Source organism: Limulus polyphemus, unplaced genomic scaffold (assembly GCF_000517525.1).
Source record: "Limulus polyphemus unplaced genomic scaffold, Limulus_polyphemus-2.1.2 Scaffold5203, whole genome shotgun sequence".
In the NCBI taxonomy this organism is placed as follows: domain Eukaryota; kingdom Metazoa; phylum Arthropoda; class Merostomata; order Xiphosura; family Limulidae; genus Limulus; species Limulus polyphemus.
In genome coordinates, this window is record NW_013670813.1 from 25,250 (window position 1) to 36,196 (window position 10,947).

A 10,947-nucleotide genomic window follows, 5' to 3' on the forward strand; every position below is an offset into this window, starting at 1 on the left:
GAAAAGTAAATAAACCACTACCATTACAACCATATATCTCCCATACCTGAAAAATGTCAGTGAAAAACTCAACGAAAAGCTAAGAAATTCAACATACACATTCGGTGGAAACCTTATAAAACACTAAGATCGATTCTTGTGAAAAACAAACAGAAACCTACCAACAATAAACAGAAAAACGTCATTTATGAAATTGCGTGTTCCTGAAACAAAACATACATTGGAGAAATGAGAAGAAGACTCATGACAACAATAAAGGAAGATAAAGACATCACAAGACTAATGAAAACACAAAATTCAGCCACTGCAAAACACGCCATGTCAACTGGACACAACATAGAATGGGAAAAATCTAGAATCATCGACACAGACGCATTTTGGAAGACAAGAAAAATTAATCAATCGTTTTACATTAACACAAGCAAACCTTCACTAAACAGAGATTCAGGATTAGAGGTGAGTAAACTGTGGCTACCATTGGTTAAGGCTACAGGAAGTCTCTCCTCCAATTAGAAACGTGTTTTAACCAACCAATCATAACACGCTCTTCACACCCCACTAGAACACTATAAAGACCAAACTACACCACACACAAACTGACATCATTCATTCGGGTCACGTCAGAATCACGATCATCCTCTCGTGAGCTATCGACCCTGATACATGATAGTATGCAGTCTGTCTACTACCTTACGCCGCCATTAATTATCAATGGACTACCGGACTACTGCTGGATTTCTCGCTGCGGGACACAGCCAACTTCATCTGCCGCTACAAGCCCCAAGCCCGAGTATTCCCTGAGTGCACCCGTTATCTACGCAAGGGAGGTATACAGCCCAAGACACTCGAAGACTTCCGCTACCTTTGCCACCCTAGGTCTTCAAACCCACTTGTCACTTGCCAACCTTCTACAAGCAATCCCAGTCTCCACACAATATTTCTCAGAAACGTCCATTTATCCTTTATGCCAGAGGAAATTCACTGAGCCTTCGAAACTACAACCAACTCTACAATCCATGCAGTCCACCATATCTCATCAAAGAAAACAGGTTCACCCTCCATTTTCTATTCTCACCCACAGCTGCTATCTTGATTAGTATCACTTCAAAGCAGAAAACCCATACCAAATGCTTCACCCACCCCTACCTTTCTCAGCCCATCCCCCAAGCCCACGTTTCACGTAATCCAAATTGCAACTGCCACCAAATCTGACCAAGCAACTCAAACTCCGCCTACACCTATGATAGAAACATAAGCGAAGATGAACCAAACCACCACTACAATAAGAAAAAAGGCACCCAGACCCAGCCACCAGTCTTTCCAGTAAGCAACGATGCTTCTCAACAAACCTGCAACCCGCCTCTCAGCCCCATGCCACTTTCTACACCCTCGCCGTCATATTCATCCAACGCTCTCATAATCAACACCTTTCCCGACCACGGGTAACGATGAACCTTTCTGTGCCCTCCACCCACTTACCAGTGACAACAACGACCTCATGCCACCCCAACCATACCGGAACCTGAATCTGTACCCCAGTAGCCCTGGCAAACATCAGGAGACTTCACAATTCTTTTAAGATTTAATCAACCCCCAGCACTGGACTTCACTTTGTCTTCCCAACTTACTTCTTCTTGCTAACCAGGCACTGGTAACGGATTGGTCTTTACCAGTGAAAGTGGGTTTTTTCGGCGTACTCCCATTTCCCCCCAAATTAAATTCTTAGCATAGGATTTATAGATATCCGCTGCCCTAATGGACCATCTGTCCGATATCGGCCATTTAGTTTAGTTTACTCTGCTCTTTACTCTTTACTTTCTACTTTTGACTTTTACGTTTACCTTTTTAAATTTACATAGCTTGTCTGCATTAATTTCCTGTTTCTCAATTTAAGCCCATATTCCTAGGCCACGCGCGGGGTGAAGAAAGATTGCTTAATCTTCGAACACCCCTGATTAGTGATTATTTCCTTGGGAATAATTATTTTAAAATCAAAATAACTGCCAGAAATAAACACAAACATGCACTGACATGAAGACAAAAGGCGGAAGACTTTCAAAACGTCCGTCGTCCTCTACACTTGTAGGTTTCTACAACAGGCAGTTGCTGTCCATTTGAAACTTAGATTCATATTATAATTATAACTTATTCTCTGAATGTATTGGGCAGCTGTAACATAAAGATAATATCTATTTGACCAACAAATGATATTACAGTCGTTAATCCTTTAATCCTGAATGCTCTATATTACTTCAATATTTTAGCAAAATTGACATTATCTGCTATAAAGAGCAAAGCAACAAGAACAAGTCATTCTTAATGACTTTCTGAATAATATACTCATGCTGAAAACTACACAGAAACTAAATAAACGATTTTTTTAAATTCCTATATAGCTAAAGTAAGTAGAAGACATGATATGTTGCGTATCACGACTGCAAGATCCTTGTGAATAATATTTCTTGTAATTGCTGTTGGTGCACTGCAATGTTTCTAAGACTTTTAAAGTGTAATACAGTTGAAATGGGGTAACTGAAGTACATAACATGACCATTCTAAACAAGGTATTTTGTATCTTCTGAATCTTACCTAGCTTTGTAGCACTCATACTGATAAATAGTAGTGCATAACCCAGGATGGAGTGGCTAACCTTTTGATAAGCAGATGTCGTTATGAACTCTGTTTCCTTTTGAATTTTTGTGTGTATGTGTTGATGCTCTTTTTAATATAGTGAAGACAATTTGACCGTAATCATGAAACTGTACATACTATAACTTTATATGTACTAAGTATATAATAATGAAATTTGGCACGCATTTGGTAAGCATTACAGGTCTGTTGTACACAAAAAATCAGCTTTTTTTAATAAAGCATTTTACTAAATATTTTTTTTGTATTTGTGAAGCCTTTACTCAGCCAGTTTGAGTGAAAAGTAATTTTCATGTTAAGAATGAAAATACTTACCTTCTTCTTAGAGTTTTGATATTTCATTTATGTTGGCTCTAGAATCTCTTTAGTAAATAGCAAAAGCTTTTTTTCGGTAAAACTATATATTTTATATTTTATTTTCTCTACCCTAACTCTAACCCGATAGTGGATCAGTGGTTAAAGAAAAATCTGTTTTTAATACTTGTTGTGGGCACAGTAAAGATAGCCCATTGTGCAGCTTTGTGCTTAATACCAAACAATCAAACTTTAACTTTAGTGAAATTTAAAATTGACTACTCTGAAATAATATCATCAGTACATTTTTCTTCTTATTTGAATGCTCAGTTGTCTCTTGAAATTCAAATTACTTATATTTACACTTTGAACTCTTAACCTTTTCACATCAGTTTTCTTTTACTTTTATGATTTTATCAGTGGACTTTGTACCAGAAAACAGGCTTATCCATTTATGAAAAGCAACAATTTGCACTCGTCGTTTCTTTTAAACACCAAGATCATAGTTTGCGAACCTGCATGATCTCTGCTCTTGCAGGCATGATTGTGCTAGGCCTCACTTTTACACATAGTTGGTTGCCCAAATAAAGTTTAATTAGCTTTCAAATATTTCAGAGCACAAATTATATATCAGTCACTAGAATAATGTCTCAAAACTACAATAAGTTATCTGACTTCCTATATAAGCTATAAATATATTAAACGAATGCCTTAACTGCTCAGATAACAAGATTAGATAGATACAAAAGCTATGAATTCCGTTGACTTTGAGTTTCCTTCTAAACAACAAAGAAAAAATCGTAAGATTTGTGTAGAGAAGAAGCTTCTACTGTTATTGGTTATAAACTTGTGCATCAGACACATACAAGTGATTATATGATTATATTGAAAGGCATATAAAGATAAAAGGGGATAAAAATAGTTCCTTTTAAAATTAAGAAATTAAACTTTATTAATATAAAAAAATTGAATCGTAACCTACGTTTTGGAGCCAAGTTTATTTGATTAGTAAATTTTGGATATAACTATGTAAAATGTCATGACATGCATACCTTAACTAAGCTGTACTCATTGGGTTTCTGTGTCTATGCACGAAGGTTCCGACTTTGTTTTCGTCACGATAAATGGCTGACATTACTTATTTTTTTGTTTATGTGCCAGCCGAAAGCTTGTAGAAGTACGAAAATGTAGTTCTTGTGAGATTGGTCTTGCTGCATACTGTATTTGGAAGTTGAATGCCTGTAGATAGCATAGCCTGTATTCCATGCAATACTTGCCTCCTCTTCCCAAACTGGTTCATGCCTTATCTGTATATATTAACTGTGGGTTTGACTGCTTGATTTCACCCCCCCCCCCATTGGCACAGTGGTATGTTTGCGGACTTACACCGCTAGAAACCGGGTTTCGATACCCGTGGTGGGCAGACCACAGATAGCCCATTGTGTAGCTTTGTGCTTAGCTTCAAACAAACAAACAAATTGTTTGATTTCTAGATTTAATCATTCTCATCATTATATATCATAGGGGCTTCTTGTGTGGAAGTTGTTAATTTAAGTTGGCTTAATGATAGATAGATGACCGAGGACACAAAAACTGCTCGACATCCTTGTTCAGATTATTTTATACCACTGTCTTCACGTGCACATCATACGTAAGTTGATCATCGCAGACGATATTTCTTCTATTTCAGATGGTATAAAGAAAAAGTAGGAATATACAGATGTATCTTTCAGATTTACTGTGAGAAATTATTTTTATTTCAATAGAGTTTAGTACTATAAGGTTTTGTCTGTACTGTGGAGTGTCTGTAAAATACAAAGTGTAACACGCACACACACGTGATACTTGTGGCTGCAGGTTCCTGTCTGATAACACTTCTATGAACATATGAATGGATGCGTTGTGTTACGTTTCACACATGCATTGGTATTTTAGATTTGTATAAGTAATTTAAGGTGAACCTTCTAGATAGCTTATAACTTGCAACTGTAATTGTTCCACTGAGAACCCAGAATAATAATATCAGTAACGATGCTGTAGTGGTTATCTAAGCCTCTGCATAAGCATTTGGCATGACGTTAAAGCCATGAAAGTAAACTCATCAGATGTAAGAGTTTAGACTATAAAAAAAGTATGATATCACAGAAATCAGAGAGCTTGTCAAGGCAATACTTTCCTCCACTGATCCCAATGTTAGTGTAATAAGCTATCATAATTTGAAACCAGTGGAGTCTGGTTCACCTTTCAATAGGGGTCATTTAACAGCTCAATGTTTATGGCTAAAAAAAACTACGCACCTCAATATTTTACTACCCTCTAGTAACAGAGTGTGTTATCTCTGTGTGATGATTTGTCAATCTACCCACTATGTACGTCAGTATCTGATAGATCTTGCAGATGTAAGTTGTGTCAGCAGTTAATCCAATATCAGAGATTGATACAGCACACAGCTAGGCTCAAAGTGGTCAATGCTGGGAGTGATGTTACCATTAGACAGTCATTGTTTCAGACAAATTCCTGAATACATACTAAAATTAAACTAAACTACTCACTTTAGTGATAATTCTGTACTTGTATTTGAAATTCAACACTTAGTAACTGTTAATTGTAATTACAACCAAACAATAGAACTATAACCAACACATAATAATGTTGTACTAAGCCTGTAATGGAACACATTGTGACACTCTAAGTAGGAAAACAAAATATAAACTAACTCCTTACTTGAAATTAAAACATGAGAATTAGTAGTAAATCCTATATATTATCTAACTGGGTAATGTTCTTAAGTAAAACTCATGACACAATTTTTATACATTCCTTAGGGAGACCAACTTTGATAACGCTGTTGGTATATATTAATTTTCAAGTACATTTAGATAAATATAAAACTGTCCATCTCGTTTATATTTTAGCAACTTTGTTAATTTATGTTTTTACTTTTTGTCTCTTAAGTTTATCGTAAAAGGCTTAGCTAGATACATATTTGTCTGACCTTTGTTCTTTAGTTTGAACATCATAAAATTAAGCTACTTTTTGAGAGGGAATGATGAACCTATTATTGAGATTAACAATAATTCTCTGTTATCATTAATGCAAAATATTAATTCAATTAATACTGCTGTTAGTCACTTTTGAGTTTATCAAATGAAATGTAAATATATACAATGAAAGTATAAATTATTTGTAAGATTCAATGAATCACTGTAGTCTATGGCTATGAAAATAGTATATATGTAGTGCATACTTCATTTTATATTGGCTTCTTTAATTTATTAAGTTCATTTTTTGTCCAGTTTAATTAGATATATAAATATTTCCTCTTCAGATTTTTCATGCTGGAACTCTGTCAATGCTCTGTTTCTTTATCTCCAATCTACTGTAAAACTAAGTCTAAATATGACACTGACTTTTGCCCATCACAATGGAATTCGAACTTTTTGTTCCCAGGACAGTTTCAGTGATGAAGTAGAAGGATTGATTCATGTAAACTTTCCTGAAAGAATGGTAATTTACATTTCATGCTTTATGGGTTTTCACTGTTACTAAATCCAGTATTAAGTACTTATATGATAGTGTAGTATTATTAAGTTTGAACAGCTATTTTGTATAACGAACAACATGTACAGTCTAAGTGGATGAACAATAATAAGGATCAATGAATTAGCACAAAAATTGAGAACAATTAACTAAAATACATTTAAATGGCAGGTATGGTTGTGTGATTCTGTAAATGCAAAAAAAAACTTAATAACTTCCAAAATATATCATTTTAGATACACTGGGAATGCATAATTTTGTAGCAAAGAAACACTTTGTATAAAGTTCTGTACTAGCTTTATCTTTATCCAACGTACTAAAATTTCATGTATCTTTACTTCAAGGGTATAACAAAGGTTCTTCCCAAAGAACGAGTTTTAAATATTTACTTACCATTATTTTTATTGAAAATCCAATGTATATGTTATGTTACGTAGTACAATTTCAAATAGGCTATTGTAATTTAGATTTAGTAGTTAAATAAATGCCGATACATATCCAATTTATGATATTTGCCAACAAGATTGATACACACAGTTTTTTTTAATACAAATATATTTTAATATCCAAACAATAATACAATTTACAATAATGGTTATTACAAATAGTTTTTACACAGAATGATTTATATACAAAAGTTTTACATAGCTACAAACAATATAAAGTCTTCTTTCTAGTCTGGAACTTCCTTAATATTGTTACGACAGCGGAAGTCACGTGACTCTGGTAACACGTAATGAGTTTCTAGAAGGATCATTAAGGTTCGAGTGTTTGCCAGATGCCCTCTATTTTAATATATAAGCTCGGCAAATAAAGCAGAGATAATAATAGCAGATTGAAGCGAGAAATATAGAGACAGATAATTGAGTCAAGTGAGCGGTAGTGACCGTAAGTAAAGTGCTTGAATCGTTTTGAATTATAGCATGTGTTTAAGTTAACGTGACCATGGAAATTCTTGAATTACAAAGTTGTATCGAGAAAGAATAAACTAGTTGTAATAAAAAAAGATCTCGTTTCGCTGAAGTTTCTCGGAAATAAATTTTACGGGAAATTATCAAACAAGCAGAGACGCAACAGTATTAGTAAATCTGTCACAGTTACTTATTCTTCCATTCAGAGTCATCGAATTATGCCAATTTCAAGTTAATTAATAAAAGATATTGACGAACAAAACGTGTATATGCCATACTAAAGAGATAAAATTAATTTATTTCAACATTTGTAACAAAATAAAGTATTGAATAATCATGTAATAGCCACTTATTTTAAACTTACTAATGTAGATTGAGCAAGGAATAGCATAGAAACTTTAAGTAGGTGAATAGTAGTGATAGTAAAAATCAATCAAATTAGCATCAGGATCTGTTTGTTTGATATTAAAAACAAAGCTGCACAATAGACTATCTGTGCTGTAACTACTGTGTGTATTGAAACTCAATTTGTAGCCTTCTAGGCCCTATGATTTTCTTGTGAACCACCGGGTTACGTGTTATGTCAGTTAACATGTGAATAATTTGCTTATTTTTATATATGCTGTGAAAAATTGTGTTTCAGAAACAATAACAAAAGAAGAATCTACAGTTTAAGATGCAGAAGCATAATTTAGACATTTGATTTTCAGATAAAACCAAAATTCTTCTTACATGGGCCTCAACATGTTTGTACAGGAGTGGTTCGGTTACGAATTTCACAGATTATAGGTGGAGGAGCATTTGGACTGAAGTACTCTTGGTCTGTAACGTCCAAACCAGCAAGTACGAGTTTTAATTACCCTTTAATTTTTATTATTACTTGAAGTAAGGTAGATTTGAAGGTAGAAAAAAGGCCCATAAATTTACCATGAGGTTATGAACTTTCAGTTGTAGTAATTTTAAATCTTTATAATTTTCGTTCCATTTTTCATAGGATTTATTCAGCACTTTAAGAAGAAGAAGAAGAAGAATAGTCAATTATTGGAAAGTTTGTTATTGAAGTGCTTATTGTAAAAAATACATTAGTATCATAATAAATTGTCATGTTTTAATGAGCTTTCTGGAAAAAACAGCATTGTTTCAGTTCTTTTATTACTGTTTTTACAATATAAAATTAGACCTACCTTGAGAGGAAATCACTGTTGTAAATACTTGCCTTATATTAAGATACAAAGATATAACTTAATGCAAGAAATCTTAACAGTTTAGATTTTTATTACTATGTAATAGTTATTAAAGTATGTTTTTATCAACATTTGGGTATATAAAATCTTGCTTTTGAAGAATAATCCTTTTATATAATTATAATTAGTTGTTTGATTTTATATCTTAGTGAATTTATCAGCCATTCATGACTTTCTGCACCATAAGACGAACTTTGTGGAAATTCCTGTGGAGATGGTAAGACTTTTCAGAATAATTGTTGGTGTTATACTGTGAATGCTCCTATACATAGGACACAATGATCGAATGTTTCAGGACCGATATTCTAGTCTTTCAGCATTAATTCCTCCTCCCATATTGTATTACAAACTTTTGTAAACCATTTTTTAACCCTTCTTCACCTTCTTTAAGTATTTATGAATGTATCTAATTTATTTCGGGTGCTTTGTTGTTATTCCATTTTTGAATAACTTTCACTATTTCTTCGTCTGTTATTCTACCAGTATTTATACTACATCGTCTTCCTCATTATTGGCAACAACATTGGTTCCTCAACAACGTTGTTTTGATGATTCAATAACTCTTTCAAATATTCAACCTATTGTTGTGTGCTTTCTTCTTCCATTTCTATTATATTCATTCTTTTGTCTTTGATAGGTATATTTCTCTCACCAAGCCAATTGGTTTATTATCCTGAAGGTTGTTCTTGTGTCATTTTTCAATGTTGCTTTTTCTGCTTCAGACAGTTTCCTTTCCAACAAGTTTTGCTTGTCCTTTCTTCTTCTTTTTTCACTTTTTTATCCTATGCTGGCTTGGACTCTTGCCTTTTGTATGACTTTTCCTTGATCAATTTGTTTCCAGGTGTCCTGTGATATCTATATTGCTTTCAATGTGCCTCTTATTCTTTTAATAATGATTTCAGAACTTCTCTTCGCTGCTTTTCCTCTCCTATATTTTCTATAGTTTGATAATACTTTAACTTTGCTTCATTGACCTCAAATATTTTGTAAAAATCGGTGTTGACGATAGAAGCACATACACATTTGTTGTTTTCATTAATTTCAGTATTCACTAGTTTGTGTTGAATTGTTATGCTTAGTTTAGGTGGTAAAAAAGAAACAAGTTGTAACATTCAGTGTTCGTTTATTGATTAATAAAGGAAAAGAATTTGAGTGTTACTTTTTCTTGTTTCTAAAATGATAGTATATTATTATTTAAGTATTTTTACTTAATTGTTTCATGATGGGGTCCACTTGTACCCCAGAAGAGTGAGTATGGAAATTTTTTACAGAAGACTAATGCAGGTTTAAACCTATTTTGGAGCTTTAATTGATATTGGTTTCTTAAATTTTCATTTTCTACACAAAACGGTTTTATTAGATCACACTTTTTGTCTAACTTTTCTCAAGTATAGAACCATATAGATAAATATAAAAACATATTAAAATATGGTACGGACTTTCTGAGGTGAATTGTACTCAGTGCTCACCCTGATTCAAATCCTCTTGTCACTCACTTCATGCCAGACGGTATCTTCTCTCCTCCTTTGTAAGTTACACCTATCTTGGTTGAGTGAGTTACTCTTCTGTATGAATCCTTTAGTTTACAACACTGCAGCTCAATCATTGTTCTGCTTAGAAAGATTTATCTATCACAAACAATTTTGCTCGGATTGTACAGAGATACTTTGCATATCCACATAGGAATAGAAGTATTGAAGACCCCACACCAAAAGCAATCATTTGAACGAGTTTTGAAAAATTATAAGTGATGATGAAAATGATAATGTAGCATGGAAAGTGAAAGGATGTGGAATAGAAGATACTGGAGTTCTGTTGTATGTTTTCAAAATGGGCAGTTGGTGATAATGTACAAAACCTTATTCTAAAGTAAATTATAGAATAATTTACTTTGATAAGTTGATATAATTGCCACCAATAAGGGACACATTTCATCATTTTGTTCTCTTTTACAAAGGTAAACAAATAGATTATTTGCTAAAAAAGATCTCTGTATATTTACAAGTTGAAAATTACATAAAAGCTAATTAATTAATCGAATAACAACGAAAAAATATGGAACATAAATATTATGCAATGCTGAAACCTATAGAATGTTATGATGGTTTAAAACATTTACTTGGATCCATCCACTAATGGAAAAAAAATCATACATAAATACAGTGTTGATAGTAAATATAAAGGTTGGGCTAAAACAGCACACCTTGATAATATCAATACTACCTCTTACAGAAAGAAAGGTCTGTTACGTCTCCGTTTGTTAAGTAACTTTCCGTAACCTCGTCCCGAAAAAACTTTAGCGACACAAG

At 33.4% G+C, this 10,947-nt stretch overlaps 1 protein-coding gene across 1 annotated transcript in view; it reads left to right on the forward strand.

Annotated features, from left to right (window-relative positions):
• LOC111089085 overlaps positions 1 to 10,947 on the forward strand; it is a 67,230-nt gene that overhangs the window by 23,102 nt on the left and 33,181 nt on the right. The window contains exons 6-8 of the mRNA XM_022400865.1: positions 6,272 to 6,450; positions 8,105 to 8,237; positions 8,788 to 8,855. Of these exons, the coding sequence (XP_022256573.1) occupies positions 6,272 to 6,450; positions 8,105 to 8,237; positions 8,788 to 8,855 (380 nt within the window). The remainder of the gene's footprint in view (positions 1 to 6,271; positions 6,451 to 8,104; positions 8,238 to 8,787; positions 8,856 to 10,947) is intronic.